General features: G+C 41.1%; 1 protein-coding gene across 1 annotated transcript in view; it reads right to left on the bottom strand.

Annotated features, from left to right (window-relative positions):
* Window positions 1-19,494, bottom strand: part of MACROD2 (mono-ADP ribosylhydrolase 2) — a gene marked incomplete at both ends in the record, with an annotated part of 889,218 nt that overhangs the window by 287,148 nt on the left and 582,576 nt on the right. The window contains one exon of the mRNA XM_080615786.1: window positions 1,284-1,314. Coding sequence (XP_080471912.1) covers window positions 1,284-1,314 — 31 coding nt within the window. The remainder of the gene's footprint in view (window positions 1-1,283; window positions 1,315-19,494) is intronic.

Genomic DNA, 19,494 nt, shown 5'->3' on the forward strand with positions numbered 1-19,494 from the left:
TATTTATGCCATATCTTGCCCGGTTTTGTAAACTAATAACAAAAATGCATCTATATTAAAGATCAAGATTGAAGCCGAAGAGTCCAGAACTAAAACGCAGAGCTCTCCTCAAAGTTCAAGAAGGGGACCTGAACTAAGGACCAACACAGAGGAAAAGGTTTCCTTTCACTGGAAACCACATTCACGTTCAGTGAGTTCCAGTGTTTGTGGCAATGGCATCTGCGTGTTCTTCTGCACTACTGGAAATGCAACCCAAGCAGAAAAGGACCCAAAAGTATTTAGGTTCTACCTTCTGAAGCCTAATTCGGATTTACAATCAGCAGTCAATTTCAATTTAGAAGTCCTTGAAAAAGAAGAAACAACCCTAAATATTCCTGTCACTTCCCCCCACATCTGCAGTGCATGATTAGACAAAACTAAAATTACTTTAACTAAAAATTACTGTGTTATTTTCACACAGTGGCAGCTATGTCAAACTATGGAGTTACACGATGACTGCATTTTTTGACTCTATTGCTGCTTATGTTTCTCTAAAACCTTTCAGTCGTACAAGTAGTCCAAGCTATGCACCGACTGAACCGAAATGAAAGGGAAAAAAAATCAGCCTCTGTTATTTTTAAACGAAACAATATTTTTGTCCCCTGGTAACTTGCACATCCTTCCAAATTTCTCCATGTTTCTCTAAATATGGCACAGCTTGTCTTCCTCCTCCTTCAAATATCATGCCCACTTCTTCCACAATGTCATCCAAAAAGCAGCTGACTTTTCGTGATGGATTGCCTTCAGATTACAACAAAGCAAGTGACAACTTTTGTAATAACCCTTTCCCCCTCCAGTTCTTCAGGCAGCATTCATTTGCATGTAAATTAATAAACTAAAAATGTGGAATCACAACTCAAGGGAGCTAAGACAATTTCACGCTATTCTAGCAAATTTGCTTGAGGAAAACATACTTTTTACCCAATCTTGGCCATCGGGACACTTATCTTTCCCTGCTGAAGCCACAGTAGTGAGCTTAAGAGTTACTGGAGCTGCAGAAGTGTAATCACAGCTGTGGGTTTTGGCTCACAGGCTAAGGGGTTGTGCTAAGGGCTGCACAACAGTACCTCACTTATCAGCACCCTGGTATCTAGTCACAGTCAAAGGTGTTGGGTCTCTGTTATTTAACACAATATAAATAGATTTACATTCCAAAATGACATCTGATATGAAATACGACTGTTTAAAATTGTAATAATAGAAAAAATGAGTAAGCAATAAGCAACATCTAAGGTCTTACTTACCATAAATTCCTGTTGAAATACAGGGAAATGCCTGTAAAACAAACGAAAGGGGGAAAAAAATCAGTAGGATTTCTCTTTGCTGAACTTTTTATCAAAACCAAGGGTATTTTTAAATGCCTGTTTTCCAACACTCAGAGATTAGATGTTGTAGCCTTCCCTGTTAGAGCAGTCAATTCATAGGCATTTTCATGTCATTATATGAAACATATTCCATATGTATTTCTTGCTGCCATGTTAACAAAGGCACATTCTTTTTCTCATCTTGAGCTATGAGCAACATTTGAACTTAGAATCGTTATTAAAACCGCCTTTTGAGCTAAAAATTAATGCCATGAGCTAAAAATTAACACCATAAGCTGGTACAGTAGGAAAAATAAAAGGTCATATTCTCTGGATAGAGCTAGACAATGTTTCTTCAGTAGTAAAATAAGCTTGGTCAGCTTAAACCCTGCCCTCCCCTAGCTCTTTGCCATGCCCTCATTCACTATACCCTCCTTTTTTGTTTGAGAGCCTTTCAATTTTTAACCTCACATTTCTTTCAGACATGTGGTTTGTGGTGTGACTCAATACAGCTGCACTGGAACAAGTCAAAGGCTTGTAAACTGGTTCAGGGACATGAACTAGAAGACATCGGGTGAAAGGCAAGGTACATTTTTGGGTCAGCTTGGGCGCCACAGAAAATGCATCACGCCACAAGAGATGGTTCTAGACAACTGTGAAAGTAAGAATGCCCGTTCATGTTTCTCCTAGCTGTGGATTTGCATTTCTGTGAGCCCGAGAGAGTTTTCCACCAGGAGAAACCAAAGCCGTGGTTTCACAAGAGAGACAATTTTCTTTGTGTGCCATTGACACGTGATAGCACCTTTGCCTCCCACCTCTAGACTGACAGCAAACACAGCTCAAAGGTACAGGAGCACCTGGGACCAAAGTCTCAAATATCCACCCTGAGGCTCCCTCCAGATACCCCGGCGATGAGTCACCATACAAAAGAAAGGAATTCTTCTTTACTTAATCACACAGGAAAACATTATTCAAAGCTAATGCTTGCTTTATATTTAACCAGGGAATTAATTAGGGAAGGGTGATTAAGAAAGGAGAGGTCTAATGGAAAGAATACATCCTCCCCTCCCCTCTGAAAACACTTAACTAAAATAAAGTGGGGGAGAATTACAGTCTCATTCCTTCTCACAACCACTACAACTTACATCCTGAAAAATACTTAGCTTTGTAGTTTGTACCCAATAAATCACAACGAATCAGCTCTTTAAGGAAATGAGGAATGGAGTAGAGGGGAAAAAAAATCCACAGGGTTACAGAGCTCAGACTGAGGTGGCAACAGATGCTCCAGCAACAAGAGAGGCATAAAGGATGACTTTGTCCGGTTTAGAAACAGATTATAAAATTCACCACGGCTGAAGCTTCACGTTAAGAGATAATGGAAAACACAACACTTGTTTGGAGCCATTCTTTGCCAGAACTTGAGTAACAGCACATGATTTAGATACTATTATTGGCCACATGGAATGAGTAATGGAGTATTCAAGGTTCCTTCTCTCACTGGCCCCACAACTCTGGGCACGGGCAAACAGTCCTACAGCATATCTAAAACCCCATCAATCACACAGCTCTTTGGGCAACCCCACATATGGTGCATGCAGGAAGTAGCACTGCCACCACCAACTTCACATGCCCACATACAGGGCAAAGCACCGACTGTGGGGGACCATGGGCTGAGATGGCTCTGCAGCCCCGGGGCAGTGAAGAAGAACCATGCACCATCTGCCCCCATGTCGCCACAGGTTTATCACCTATGCAAAGCAAAGGTCATCAGGCTGATAGGGTGCCCAAGCAAGATGCAGCTACTTAAACCTGGATGGTGATCTTAAAGGGATTTACAAGACCAGTCACTGGACTAATGGATGGGCTCGGAATATGCTGTTTAGATCTCACACTGCAACTGTGTTTATTTGGGCCCCTGGAGCTGGGAGCCCTAAGGGAAGCCTGTGGGCTCCAGGGGACTAGGCTTCCTTTTCAGCCCTGCTTGCAGAAGAGATGAGACGACTCATTTTCAGCACTGCACGACAGACACCTATTGCATTTGTTCATCTCCATTCACAGAACACGCTGCTCTGAGGGTGTTTAGCAAGCTTTAGCCAGTAATTTGTGTGTTGTGTGTGTTTCTTAACACCTACTCGAAAATTACTGTGCGGACACGTCATAATCATTACCTTGCTTTCAGTTTCTGTCATGCAGCTGAGACATGAATGGAGCTACAAGAGCGCATAAAATCCCATCAAGTTCCCTTGGAATACCGGTCTGTGCCATAACTTAGATGAGCTCTGCCCTCTCCCTCATTCAGAGATGATCACAGCATATAACCAGCAGATGTAATTTCGTAAGATGTGACAGTGCTTTTATCCATTCAAGAAAGGCCCGTGCCTGAGATCACATATCAACTGTGTTTCTCTTGGCTCCTAGGGAGACAATTTAGTCTAGATGCCAGGCTGAAATTACTGGCAGAGCCGTAATGGGGAACTCACAGCATGGATATCAACATACTACAATATTTGGCTTATGGACAAAAGACGTTAAGGTTTCTAACCTTTGCTGTGCATAATAAAATCTTAATTACGTATTTGATTTCAATAAAAAATTCAGGTTCACAGCAGGAAATATTCATTCCCATTTCCACAATAAAATGTTTCTCATCTTAATTTGTTGCTGGTAACTGCTGTTTATTGACTAACCTTTAATTTCTTTGCTACTGAAATAGCATGTTTGCTTTACTTTGAGGGCTGACAGCACTCAAAATGGATGTAACTCTGGAGTAAAACACAAGTAGTAAGAGTGAGAGCTTACTACTACTACACTGCTGCCATCATTTAGAGAAAGAGGCCAAATTAAATCAGCTGCGTGAACACTCTAAGGCTGAGATTGATTTAATTCCTGTAGGAGAGGATGTGGGTACTCAGACTCTGGTACTTTTTAATTGAATGTTTCTTTATTAAGGCTACAGCAGCAGTGTTAATTAGGATGAAATGTAATGCAGTTTCATGAGGAAAACTTACAATAGTCACCATGTGGAAGCCAAGTTGGACTCTTAAGACATTTCAATAGGAGGAACCTGGGTATTTAAATACTTAAGGGCTTGTCTACAACAAGGGGTTCTAGTTCACACTGAGCTGCAATGTATTAACTGTTATACATTAGATGAATACAATTGCTACACCTACATGACCAGCTGCCTCCTACTGCAGTCCTAATAATTGCTTCCAAAGAGCAAAGACTGTCTTCAAATTAAGTGCTTGGCATTCTGCACCAGCATCCCAGTGTCATTTCTGCCACAACCCAGCCACATACAAGGTAAGCACTTGCCTTCCAGCACATAACACAGCAGATAATAATAAAATTAAACACAGATTGAGCTTTCTCTGGTTTCACTGCCTCATCTCATGAAGCAGACTAGCACACATGCTTGAGAGCCTTTCCCTTGTGAAACTGGCATTGCTGAATCTTCACAAAGCACTTGGAACTGTTTAAAAAGTCTTAGTTTTCACTAAAATTGCAAGAGGAAACAATTTTTATCTGATTCTTCAACAAAGTCGGAAGTTCTTAATATCTCTGGGTTGATGGTAGTTAAGTGTGCTGCGCACAGACACCACCACAAGCTTCTCTGGCAAGTTCAAGGTAACACATATTCCTTTGGATATACTTTATCTATATACACACACACACTTTATACACTCCATATACTTTATACTTTGACCTTTTTTGCTCAGGTCATGCTCCTTGCTAGCTAGAGCCTGTGCCAGTACTGCAGAACGCCTTGCATCTGAACAAACTTGAGGATAAGACTACTGTTCCCAGTATCTCACTGTCTGTGTGTCAGCAGTGCTCTGGGACTTGTGATACAGGCATTTTGCTAGAGGATGAGCAGATAACTGACCCTGGGAAAAGATTTCTTCACCAAGCAGCTTGCTCCTTTGTGAGCTCCAGAAGTGGCCTCTTCATCTCCTCTTTCTTTTCCATAATCTGAGGCAGCAGTCAACCTGTGCTCAATGAAGATGATGCCCCCCTGTACCAGCTCAAGATGGGTTACTTCCTCTCCCCTATCACCTTCCTCCAGAGCCTGTGAAGCCTCACGTGCTCCTGAGCTGCTTGCTTTATATCCCCTTAGGACTGCAAGGAGCTACCTGTTCATAACCTCTCTATTAACCTTCTCCCTCTTATTTGCCAGCAAGTGGGAAGTTGCCCTTCAAGCTGGGACATGGCTTTGAGCACTACACCATAGGCCAAAAATAATTAACTTGCCTTCCACAACAAAAGACTACCTCTACAGTAACTTAGCAGCATTAAGAAATTGCAAAAGCATTAACACCCAAATCAAAGAAAGACCCGAAGCTCCAAAAACCTAAGCGCCAAACCACTCTCCATGTCAGATAAGCAGAAACTTGAATCCTTGCTTCAACAGGAGAAAGCCCCATTCCAGCTGCTCCAAGGACCTGACCTAAAACTCAACCAAACTCTGCTCTTACAGTGCCTCAAGTTTATTATTTTTGAAATTTGAGTTGAGTTTTTGTTTTTCACCTTGATTTATATAAAAATATTAAAGTGAGATGAGTTCCTCTGTGCTGGGAGCATCCTTGTCTGAAAAGTAGTACAGTGAGCACCCCTGCTAGATTGTTTGTCTTACAGTCAGTGATAGCCTCATGAACTGAAGTGGCAGGTGAGTGGGCAGAGAGAAAATTGCTTGTTTAAAGAGCAGCCCTGACAACAGTGCTCTGCTGTGATTCACGAGGGTGAATGCCAGAGGGATGCTGCAGAGGTAAAGCAGAGCGTTACAAGGTAAAGCTGCCTATGCTGGAATGGGTTTTGCTGCACAGAGTTAAAGCATAATAAGGAATTTTTCACACCCCAAGTTCCCACGTGTGTGTTCAAAAAGTTCACTGTAACATAAATATATATTTGTAATAACTTTGTAGAACATCACAGATTAACTATGTTCCTGTTTCGTTGGCACTTTACTACCTCTATGACTTGCCATGTCCACCTTCAAAAGCCAAAAGTATTTACTGCCTAAAGCTATGCTTTCTGCCAGAAATAAACATGTTTAGACAGCATGCTATGAATATCTTTTTAGCATTCAGCACCAAAAAGCTGTGGCACGTACATCATGGCATTGCAAAGTGCTGTTACAGAGATTGCAACACAGTGCTATGAAAGCTAAGTATCAGCTAAACCACGAAGTAAGCCAATTTAAATGATAACAATTGTTTGAGTAATAATTTATTTTCATTACAAGATTTTATGAGTTGAATCTAGTGGGGGGTAAAGATGCATGGTGGGGAATAGAGTGGTGTATGTTATCACTTGGAGCACGTAGCCGAGCTTGCTGCAACTGCAGGGAATATACAGGACCTCAACCAGGCAAAAACAAGCAGAAGGATTCAAAACTGGAACCCTTCAAGCTCATCCACAGCATACACTTGGGCAGCTGGCACACACAAAGGTAGTAACATCATATGTGCACAATAGTACCACTCCCCAAGGGTTTCATTACGGTATTGACACCAGGGGTCCCATACCCGCTTCAGATTAGCTCATCTCCATTGTGCAGACTCGGACTTATGGTACACAAACACAGATAGCACCATCTACACCCAGACTTCAACAGGAATATGATCTCTATAGCTCGGGGACAGCAAGAGGCATGCAAGTGCACTAACTAATCATCCTTAACTCTAGCATCAAGCAGTGTGAGTTTGTACCCTAGGAGAACCAGCAAACTGCTGTTCCCTCTCCCTTGCCATGACTGTCAGCCTGCCCTAACTTCATTTCTGTGAGCCTAAACAGTCTGACCTCAGTTACAGTTTTTCAGCGTTCATCAAGTAACTTCAGCATCAGCTACCCTTGATATTCCTGTTGATCAGCCAATGCTCCTAAAGCACTAGGGTGCCTTGGATGCCTTTCAAAATAACGTGCTATAGAATCACCTATCTCCAAAAAGCGCAATAAACCTATAAACTTCAGGGCCTACTGTACCTCTCAAGCTGTACAAAATATCCACAGGGTACATGCATACATACTTAAGATACCAGGAACATTTCAAACATTTCATATCAAACATTTCAGAGCCAGATTTTGCTACTTTTACTAGATCAAACATATAAACCAAACCATTTCATAAACCACTGACTATGATACTATCCTGTTGCCTTCTAAAAAGCCTTATACTACTACTTGGAACAAAAATAAAGGAAAACTTATTTCCCTGTAAATCTCCTGTCATAAATTCTGTATTTGTCATCATTCTGAGCTGTAATTCAATAAGCAATAAATTTTGCAAGTAACTGTCATTCAAATAAAATTTATTAACAGAGAATTCTAATGCAATTCCCTACACTGAAAATGAAGAGAAAATAATTAAAGGGAAGAATTGAAAATAGGAATGTTTAAGCTCAGTTTTCGTTATGGACCACACTAGCATGTTTATTAATCCATCTTTAAAGAATACAGAAGTAATTATTGCCTCAAAAATGAGTCGCTCGATCACAGCAGATCACACACAAACCTTTAGGCATTCATATGAGCTTCCTCATTCACACAACATCCAGATACGCTATGAGATACAACATCCAGCTGCTCAGCACTGTTAGAAACACCGGGCACATGCAGGTGCCAAAAAAGGATGAGGGGAATACTGTAGTATGAACATAAGCACCCAGCTATTTAAATTCCAAGAAGCTTACATCCCGCTATGATGAAGGTTCTCTGAGGATGCTGATGGCTGACAAAATGCTGGTCAAGCAACTACAGCTGAAGTTCAGATTCAGACCCAATGTGAAACATCCCTTCCGGATGGTGGTTCACGACTTCTCAATGCACCTTCACTTACCAGACTGTAAGTTCACATCGCACAATTTAAGGCCAACAGCTTTAGAAAATGATACCCAGCGGTATTTACATTTCAAATGAAACCCTAACAGCTGGGTGGCAAATGATAACTGAGAGAAGACTGTTGCAAAGCTACTGAAAGCTTGAAGGACTCCTACTGAGTAAAAATTACTCGCAACAAGTGCATAACTCATCGTAACTCAGAAAACACAGAATCCAAGCCAAATACGTGGCCGTTTTTCAGAGGATGCCCACAGGTTTCCCCTGCTGGTCACACTCGCAGACTGCTCCAGGTAAATATTTACTACAAAGACCGCACTTCTTCAAGTCTGTTTATTTACACAAAAGGGCAGTCACTGAAAGAGGCCACCTGGGAGGTTAAAAGGGCCAAAAGAACATATTTAATATTTCCTGTTACCAAACTAAACAGATCACGGGGCTATGGGGAGCCCCGTCCTTTCATGACCTGTTTCGCACAAAAGTGGCAACATTCTCATTGACAAATCATGTCTCTCATCTCACGCAAGGAGTGAAAATTTAGCTTCGTTTTTACTGAAATAATTAAAAATTTCAACCAAAACACAAAAAAACATTGAGGAATCACTCCCAACATGCATAAATGATTTTTAGCAGCCATGTATTGTAACTTCACATGGATTTAAAATAGATTTGGAAGACACTGAATCCAGCTGCTACAATGAACTATGCAAGACAGCGCAGCATCGTAGTATGGAATTAACTTAAGATTCACTACTTGAGGAATGTCACCGAATTAATTACCTTAAAACGTTCAAGTTTACTATCGTTCAGTAATTAAAGGCAATAGCTCAATCGATCGCCTGGATAAAGACCTGCACTGAAAGTTATCAAATGGTTTATTTCATTTCCCCAAGTACAAACTGAGTAGTTGGATGAGTTTTGGGTTTGTTTTCTTTCTAAACTATTTGCATGTATGTAGTTAGAATGAAAAGCTAATGCGGGGAACGACGGGCTAACAGCTTGGAAGCATTTTTAGAAATCATAGATCATTTGTATGTAGAAATCCTCAGAAGTGAAATTGGACCTTTTAAACCAGCACAGAATAGCTGGGTTGGAGGTTACACCTCTAGGGCCAAGTAAAGCTGGACACCCAGGACAACAGCCAGTCAAGTTGGAGTATCGTCCAAGGATGGAGACTTTACAACTTCTGTGGTAAACCTGTTCTGCTGTTTCACCAACCATAAGTGGTTTCTAATGTTTGAATGGGATTTCCTGTATTTCAGTTTGTCCATTCAATGGGCACCACTGAGAAGAGATTGCTCATCTTCACTTCCGTCCATCAGGAGTTTATACCCATCGATAAGGTCTTGCTGCTGAGCCTGCCCTTCTCCAGGTTGAACTGTCTCACAACACTTCCCTCTGTGAAATACAGTCCAGGCCCTTAATCATCATTACGGACCTTCACTAGAGTTGCTCCCGTATGTCTGTGTAAGTCTCTGAAAGGCAGCACAACCATCTGGTATATCGACCACTCCCCCAAGCTTTGTACTATCTGAAACCTTGCGGAGGTGCTTTTCTGCCCCATCATCTAAGGCACTGAGGAGGATCTTTAATAGTATTGGCCCCACTATCAGCCCCTGGGGTGCACTGCTAGTGAGTGGCCTCCAGCTGGATCTTGTGCCACATCTCTTTAATCCCAGCAGCTCAGCCAGTTTTCAGTCCACCTCTCACCCAGCAAAAAAATATAGATAGAAACATAACAATTGGCATTATAAGACAGCATCTGCCCAGGATGTTCAGAAGCCATTGCACTTGAAACACCAATTAAAGCAGCAAAAGCACAGATGATGAAGAGGAAAGAATAAAACATCAAATGAGAACTTAGAACAGATTTCATTTTTTTCCCTTTCTATACCAACCCATGCCAAAACAGGCTTGAAATGAATGACAAAGTGATCCCGAATCACATCTGCGATGTGCTTTTAGCCCCAGTAGAGAACACTTACGAGTTTTGTCAAGAACTCAGAAATCCCCTTGCTGTTTTCAAGAGAAAGGGACATCCACTTACACACCCCATACTGCATCAGCCTCTCAGCACTGCAGAGCATGGAGCAGTTGCTAGATTTGCTTCTGGAGTCCCTGAGCTATCAGAGTCCATTTTGTGAACAAAAGCTTGCATATGCAACTTCCTTCACAAGAACACTACAGATCCAGCCCTTATTCCTTTTTAAATGGATATTGACTATTTTCAGAAGACTAATAATACTGTTTAACCATACTCACTTCAATAAAACCCTGTTGTATTAAGGGATTCCATTTGTTTAGCTTGAGAGGCCACCTTCAAAGCAGTTCTTGGGCATCTCACCCCCTCCAGCATATTTCTACTCACAAGATCCTGCAGGATCCACTGACCTCATCTTCCATGTGTATGCCTAAGAGAAAAGCTAGGATCTTGCTTCATCTCAGTTAAGCCATTTTGAGGCTGGACTTCTGATCTAAGGTTCTCTCTACAGTTAATAAAGAGGGTAAATCAGCTGTTTCAGGTCAAATGAATGGCTCTCATGAGGAACCGCTGACTACAGAGTGAAGCTATACACCTAAGCTAAATTTAGGTGAAACAAATCTCTCCCTGAGCACAGGAAATCATACGTGTTTGCCAGAAAGCATATTCAGGAGCTCTCTTTCTCTTGAGTCCTAACCACAGGAATATTCTTTCCATTGATTCAATATAAAATTGCTGCTAATGAAAAATGATGGGCCAGACTTCTCTGGCTTCATGAGATTATCCTGGATGGCAGTCAGCCTCACGGGTGTGATGGCAAAGGAGAGCTCAAAACAGCCCAGGAAAAGGTCTGTCTGGCACAGTCCTGCCTCAGACAGAAATACTCACACGTTAGTGCTGAGCAGGCATCTCCTGGCCAGCAAATACGCTCTGCTTCTCAAAAGGGCTAATTAAGAACTACACAACAGCCTCAGTCTTGTGCACTGCTCTCATTTCCAGGAGCACAGCTGTGAAAATCAGATCTGCTGGCCCCAGCACAGGCTCCTGGTAGTCCAGGGCAATTTCCACCCTAACGGAAGCAAATGCTGAGACATATATTGTGGTCAGAATACACAGACGTTGCAAGCCTGGCTCAAGCCCACACAGGCGGGTAAGAGAGGACATACCTAATGCAGCATCAGCATTTCTAGCGCACAGGTCATTACACTTACTAATTCATTCTTAAAAGAGCTCAAATTTAGAACGTAGGGCCCTGATCCAAACCAATATTGTGCCACATCTGCAGATCAATATGAGCTTTATATTTATAATATTTTCAAAAGAAAAGAAAAAGGAATAAGAACCCACATGACTGTATTAACATAAAAGCATCTGAAAGGAGGTATTCAGCAGCAAAAGTATTTAGTGACTGCTGTGACAATAACTGCTTCATCCCTAACACTAGGTTAGCCTGTCCTTACTGTTCCATCTAAACCAACATACCCAAGGAAATACTACCGCACCTTTACTGTGGTCTGATTCAGATCTGAGCCAACCTTGCAAGAAAAAGCCATTAAGTGACATTAATGTAGTACTGAAATCATTCTCTGACAACCAAGAATAATGAGGTAAATTAAGGGCAGATGGATACTGAGGCTTTCCTCTAAATGCCCTTAATTTTGTAGGTTTTAGACATACTGTCTCCTGAACCTTGGTGCAATTTTAGTTTTACTATTTGTGATATTTATAGCTCCCATTTATATAAGTAATCTGTAATTTTAATGCAGGTCTAATAGTTCCAACTGCCATTGACACAGATTGTAAAATGAAAAAAGGGAGGATACCTTGTTGAGAAAGATGCTGTTTTATTTCCTTCCTGCCACCTTAGCCACTGTGATACAGTGGGTTAATGTCTTACTTGGATTCCAACCTTGTCAACACATCAAAGATGCTCCCAGGTGAAGAGGAGCAGGGCTATGCAATTGATCTCCCCTAACCTTTAATGTCAGTGTCACTCTGGTCCAGGGTGAGTGACTGAAATGCATATTTCTTTTTGAGAGAGGTAAGAGAGCCGCCTTGAAGAAGTACATGATGATGAAAGGTATGAGACAAGAGTAGACCTTGGGAAATGTCAAGGGAGATCACAGTGAAAATTGCCTTCTTTATCCAGAATAAATAACAGCAGTTGTGGATTACATGACTGTAATTCTGTTGAGGAGGTCTGGTAACATAAATCACAATAAAGACGACTTGAGACTTAAAGACCAAGGAGGTTATTTGTGTTTTCTAACTTATTTTCTACTGTTCCCAGGCACAGTCTCCACAGATATTTCTATGGCTATCCTGAGTCCCCTCAATGCAGCGTTTTTCCCCTCCCTATTTATTCTCTGCTGTCACCCCACTCTAGTTTTTTCCTTTCCACCCTTTCGCCCCCCGATGACAGATTGCTGCCATCCGCCCTGTTCTGAATTCACTGCTTCCATTATCACTTCCCTTACAGCTGTGGCACATCTGCTTTCAGATCCACTTGACAATTTTTCCTAAGGGCCTGCCTTGCTCTTGCTTGCATCTGTGCAAGGACAGCAGCAGCTACAGGAGCCTCATCTCCATCTGTGGCTTCATTCAGGGACATTGCAAGCAGCAATGCCTGCCTCAACTTCAGCTGCAATCCAAATCCTATTTCTATTGTTTTTCCTCTTTCAAACTGCTGTTAAATGACAAGTTAAGCTGCACCAGTACTGCCAAAAAATGGGTCAACAAGTCTGGATACCTCATTTCTGATCCTGTAGGTTTGGTTCAGAACATGGAAAACACCACACTATCTGAAAGAAGGTTTGGGGGGAAAAAATCAGTGGCAATGTGTTCAACAAGGCACTTGGAAAATGAGCAGTCTCTGAAGAAAGGTCAGTCCAGGTTTGCAGGTTCTGACACGTTTCCTCATTCTGAGTAACCCCAACAGTATTTCTATCAAATTAAAGGAATCTGCATAATGCTTCGCTTGGCATCAGTAAATGTGTCAGGAGATGGCTCAATAAAGCTTCAGTGCTAATGCAAGAAAGGCCATCACACACGTAAGTAAAATTAAAAACAAAACCAAAAAAAAGCAACAAAATCCCCTGAGGAAATAAGTATATTCTTCCCAAGTTCTTCCAGCTTTCATTCTCTCACAGACATCTCTCCTTTCTCTTGATAGGTGCTACTGCAAAAGCACAAGGTTAACAGTCTCAAATGGAAGTGCGACTTTCATTTTCTATCACTTCCTATTTAACATAATCATCTGGACAGATTTTTGCATTGGATTCAAGTAACAATGCCTTGTCAAAGTCTTCCTATTTTGAAATGGTTTGTACGGAAATAACTGGTACATATACGTTTAAAATAGTAGAAGTAGCAAAACTGAAGAAAAGGCATAAAGATTTCTGTCTTTTCTTTAACTACATATTTCCCAAATGAAGAAAACTTCACAGAGCAATCAAAACAGAACAGAAAAATACAGCTATCGCTTTGATTTCCCCGTCTTTTCTGGCTGAGTTGCCCCCAGATGCCCTTTTCATTTCTATAAAAAAAAGCATATTGAGATCCTGGTGCTGTTGCTTTGAATTTTTTTTCCTGAAGCAAAGACAGACATGAAAAGGTCTAAACCAGAACCGCATTATTATTCAAGAAACGTTATGAGGAACAGCCACTTGCATTACTAATACTTTATCATTCATGCAGACCATTTAGTGTGAGAGACAAAAGCAGCATATATACATCTAAACAGCTATGTATGCCAAATAGATACCAGCTCTGGAGAACAAATACAGCACACACAGAGGGGGAAAAGACCCCCAACAGAAAACCACACACAAAATCCCAAAGCAGAGAGGCAAATGAATGAAATGAACTTGCATCTGTGGATGGCAAAGGTTTAAGAAACTGATTTTACCATTCCTTGTTTTCAAATACTTTGAAGAGAATCAAGAAATTACTGAAAGGTTTTGTACCACATGCTATGGTAAAGACTGCATAAAAGAAAAAGGGAAATATTAGTATTAAAGCCCTAGCTCTTCCGTCTTTCCTCCAAGATCCCATTGATTTCAGTGAGAGTTCTGCACATGCAGCAACTCCAAAAGGGGCTCTGATCACTTGTATTTTCAGACCGATGCAAAGGCATTAACACAGAGAAATTGCCATTTGTGCTAATGGGATCTGTATGGCCAACGATACTTGGTTTTCTTCCTGAGAATATTCCCCTGGTTCTTGTTCTTTTGAGGTCTGCTTCAAGAGAACGCCTCTGTCTTGCATTAAAACACAGTTATGAAATTCATAACTAAACAGTACTTTAAACCATATTGTTTAATCTATGACTTTTCCTCTGACAAGTGTGAAAACGTGTGCAATGTGACAGAAGGTTTGCTATAGTAATTGCATGTTGTGATTGAATGATAGAGTAACAACCACGGAAATAACTGTCTTGCTGAAACTGCCACAGAAGGTAAGTTGCTCCTGTACAGTTTTAACTTATGCACCATCTGTCTTGCCAGTCCTTTAAGTGTTCCTTTAACTAGTTTAAGGAATTTTATTGTTGTTCGCAGAGGCATTGCCACACTTTCTCTGACCTTCTGTACATTTTACTTTGGAAAGAGTCTCTGTCCCCTTCTGCCTCTCTCCCTTCAAACCCTGCTCTCCCCACCTGGGACTTGTTCATCCACCACCCACATCTGACAGACCTACCACCCATGTTTTCTAAGTAACAGCCACATTAGCTAGCAAAGAGGAGGTTATATATGGGCAAAACACATAGGTCCTTGGGAGTATTTTTCCAGCAGATGGAGACACATCCACAAAGTGTTTATTTCCCTAAAAGCTGACATTATTAACCATCAGTTCCAAAATAAAGTAATATTCCAAAATTACTATTATAGTCAAAACTTACCCAGTTGTGAGAGAAGAAATATATTAGGATAATAAGCTCATTTGGGACTCGAATTAAAATGGTAAATCATTTGCAATATAGCACTAAGTAACACTACATTAAACTTAACAGATTATCAAGACTCTAATTCTGTATTAAAAAAAACAAAACAGCTGAAGTTAAAAATGAATTGATCGAAATCCCTCTTCAGCCAAAGCATATGCTTTGTCCCCTCTACACATGAGTAAAACCCTACAACGAAATAACCAACACAATAAAACTGTGTTGTTATAGTGTGGCACACAGTGATAGTACATTACGTTACAACAATAAGAACGAAGGCTCCTTCAAATCAAACTTGCAGGTGGACAAAAAAACCAGGGGATATCAAATGAAACCGGCGTGTTGCAAGTTCAAAACAAACAAAAGGAGACGCTTCTTCATATCAAGCGGAGTGGATGCCACACAAAAGAGAAAAGTTTATGGGAGCTGAAAAATCAATATTACAGATTCACCTAAGAAAAAGCCAATGAGGGATTTAAAGTGTGAAGATAAAATCTGTGGATCATAAAGTCCTTGAGCAATGAAAAGCCAGGGCTAAGAAAGTGCCTGACCACTCTCATTAAATGCATGCTCTGGCCTTACACTCCTCACTAAGCACCAGCTCTCTGCCAAAGCAAACGCAGGGCACCAAATGAGACGGTCTGACCCAGCCTTTCATCCAGTCTTCAACAAACTTCCTGCATAATTGTTGAGAAAATTATGGACAAGAGGAGGGGTTTTTTTGTAGTCTAAAATCTGTGAAAATAACAATAATTGCCAAGTAGGAGGAGAGCCATCAAAGCAGCAAACAGTAGACATGCACAGAGCCAACGGCTGGGTCAGGCATACGCAGCTCACAGAGGCATCGGAACACCACCGACAGTCAAGGAGAACAGCACATGTTGGTTGGACACAAGCTAGTGCTTGCCCTCACTTTGCAGTGACATGAGAATCCTCCTACTCAGAGAATGCCTCCTTGTCCTCTAACCAAGATGTCACAGAGTCAGCATACGTCAGAACCAGAAACAGCCTAAAAAGGCTCTACATAAGTAAGACACTGCATTATCTTACACTGTTAGTGCCTTTTTGCTTTATGACAAAATAAGTATGAGGAAGAGGCATGTTTTATATCCAACTTTCGTGAACATATTGAATATACCGATTGTCATAATATTTAAAGTATTTGTCAGATCTTTACTACATCTGCAATATCTTCTTTTCAGTAACTCAGTGTTCTACCTGATTGCAGCATCTGCCTTATATGCCCCCACCCAAACCCAAAAATCATCCCTAGCCACATCCCATGAGCTGAGCATTTTATTTGCCTTTCCAGCCAGCACTGTTTTCAAGAAGTCATTCAAAATCACTTTCAGAAGAACTTTCCCCAAGGAGTTACAACTAATTAGGAACCCATCCATGTTTCAGTCATTTACCCAATTCCATTGTGGATTCTGCAATTCTTATCTAAAGTCTTTGAAGTTATATATAATGTCAGTCATTCTGAGTCATCAGCAAATTACAGCCCTCTTTACTGCACTGCTGCAAATGCTGCTAAATGGAGCAAAACTGGTCCTGACACCGCTCCCCCTAATAGTACTGTTAACCTCTTTTATCAAGAGGATGACTTTTTTTTTATCCTTTGTATTAATCTATCATCTGCTAACTGATTTTTAATCTCTAACTTCTAAAGGCTATCAACTCCATCTTGTGATTTTGTCTACTGTTAATAAACAACACTGCTTATTTCCTCAACAATACCTGACAACGAAAGGGAGGTTGTCACTGCAGCACAAGCCTTCCTAGCCTAGTTGGTGTTAGAAATCAGGCAGGAGAGACTATCTCTGGGGCTGCTGGACAAGACAGTCAGGACTTCCATCCTTAGCTCAGCGAAGGCCAGCACACACTGCCCAGGACTGAGAAGCAGAGCTGGGCAAAACCAGCAATACCAAGTGCATGTGGGAGGCCAATCCACATAACGTTTCAGTTCAGTTTTGACCTGTTCTAATAATAGACAAGAGAAATAGCTTGAACACTACATGTTATTGAGCAGTGGTCCCTGACCTTTGTTAGTCAGTACACCGCAAGCAACATCATCAGCCACTGCCTTGCCTGGCATTCAGACCACAGTGACAGCAACCCTGTCTCCAGCTTGCTCGATCCCATGCCAGGATGGAGAGCACTGGTAAAGGTCTTTGGCTTTTCTTCTTACGAAGAAGAGATTGTAATTTATACCTGTTATGACAGTAAGCACCACTCAGAAAAACAGTGGCGCACTGATTAATGCTGTATCAAAATACTGTGTTTTAAGCTGTACATGGAGTAGATTTGGAGTAATTCAGCTGATTACCACAAGTGAGGTATGAAGCTGTCTCACTTCCCTTCTTCAAATTATTCCTTAAAACCTTTTCCTTTCCCATCAGTGTCTAAAAACCTTGACAAAACATAACCTGGTGTTATGTTGAGCCTACTTCAAGGCATGACAGCTAACACTACCTCTTCAGTGGGCTTCTGGTCAGCAGCTCTCTTAAACACACCAGCAATAAAAACCCATCAGCTGTGACTGATTCAGTCTCTTCAACTGCTGGGTCAGTAAAGACAACCCATAAATTCTTTATGGACTAAAAAGCAGAACATTAAAATATACAGGTTAAGCTAAACCCACTTTAATGTAATTCTGGATTTTGGCTGCCACTTCGACTATAATTAACATGAACACTAATATGTTTAACTGTACTAGACCAAGCATAGCCATAGTACATTTACTCTACTAGACCAAGTACAGCACTATGGTACAGAACAGAAAGGGGACAACTCCGTAGCATGATTCAGAGAAAAAACATAAGTGATCTGGCAGATTGTAGTCACTTCTCCTGTGTCCACCCCTCGAGCTGCAATACTCCTTGATGACATTCCAAGCCCTCAGAGTTTCCGGGATGTGGCTGTGCCATCATTCAGGACATCAAGGGGTCAGTCATAGCACACCTGTAATGGATTCTCATTTGCAGAAAAGGCTTGTCTGGGAATCGTAATATTATGGCAAATTAAGGAAAATTGTGGATGATTTTCCATAATAAGGGGAAGGCCGATGAGGATCCAAGTCTTACTCTAAGAACACGTGTCAGATCAAAGACCTTTGACATTGCAGACACCATAAACCATTAATCTATCAGCATTTTATTTTAATGCAAGAACTCCAAGAACAAACAACTAGTGAACCTCTTTCCTAAAAGACCAGCACATCCCTCCTACCTCACTACATGAAGCTGTGTGGAGAAATAAGAGCACAAGAGGGGAATGGGTCCATCCTCAACTCAAAGCTTCTTCGGAAATTCCCTGAAAGCCGTATAATTATAAGGAAAAGACGACTAGTTTCGAGACAGATGATGTACATTAGTACAGATTTAGTAGATGGTTGTATAAAAAACTAGGGTTTTTTTTTCTCACTATCATCTCTACTTTCCAAATCTACTTTACCAATGGGAGACACTTTACTAACAATGAATAATTCAAGTTACAGTGCAACCTCAATGCTTTCCTATTGCAAAATAACTTACCTCCCTTCATAAAGGGCAGGAAGCTCCATCCTTTTGCCTTTCATGCCAGAAAAAAGACAACATTTACCTCCTTTGTTTCTAATTACTAAGATACAAAAAGAAACTAGTATAAGTTTTTTTACTTATAAATAAACTTTACTGAATAAATTTTACTCCACAAAAGAGCTGACAGATGATACTTTTCACCACAACCTAGATGCTACACTATACCAATAAATACATATATAATGGTCTAAATCACATGTCCAGGTTATGAATTATTATGGGAAACAACATAAACTGCTCAAGGGAGCTCTTTGACTCAGAACAAGCCCTGACAATCTCTGAGTGCACAAGCCAGGAAATAAAAGTATCTGTGTGTGATAGAGACCTGCTATTGGCAGTATATTTTACACAGACTGTGCTCAGAGTCTAGCACTGGAAGGCAATACAGCACTCAGAGAGTGACCCAGACCTTTGCCAAAACGGAAAAGGCTGCAGGATCAGCAACGAAACGACCAGGGACACCCCTCTCTTGACATCAAGGCTGCTGTGTTGACGCCTTAAGTGTTCAAGTCTTGCAATATTGGCTTTTACGTAGTAGAAACAGCCGTCTGCTCAAATAATAAGAGTGCACCACATTCTTCTCTGTAACTGCTCCTGTTGCGGAGGTGAAGTCGATCCTGTCACACACAGGACTGTCAACGGCTGGGCTTATGTGGTGTGTTCAGTTTCTGACACCATTGAAACATTTAATTTGAGCTGCCTTTTTGTCAATACTACATTCATTTCACAGATATTGAAAACACAGAGGTAGTTAAGCCACAGAAAATCAGATTTGCAATCTCACCAATATGTTCACTTCTTTCCCAACAGATAACTGAG

Source organism: Psittacula echo (assembly GCF_963264785.1).
Source record: "Psittacula echo genome assembly, chromosome: 4".
NCBI classification, from domain to species: Eukaryota; Metazoa; Chordata; class Aves; order Psittaciformes; family Psittacidae; genus Psittacula; species Psittacula echo.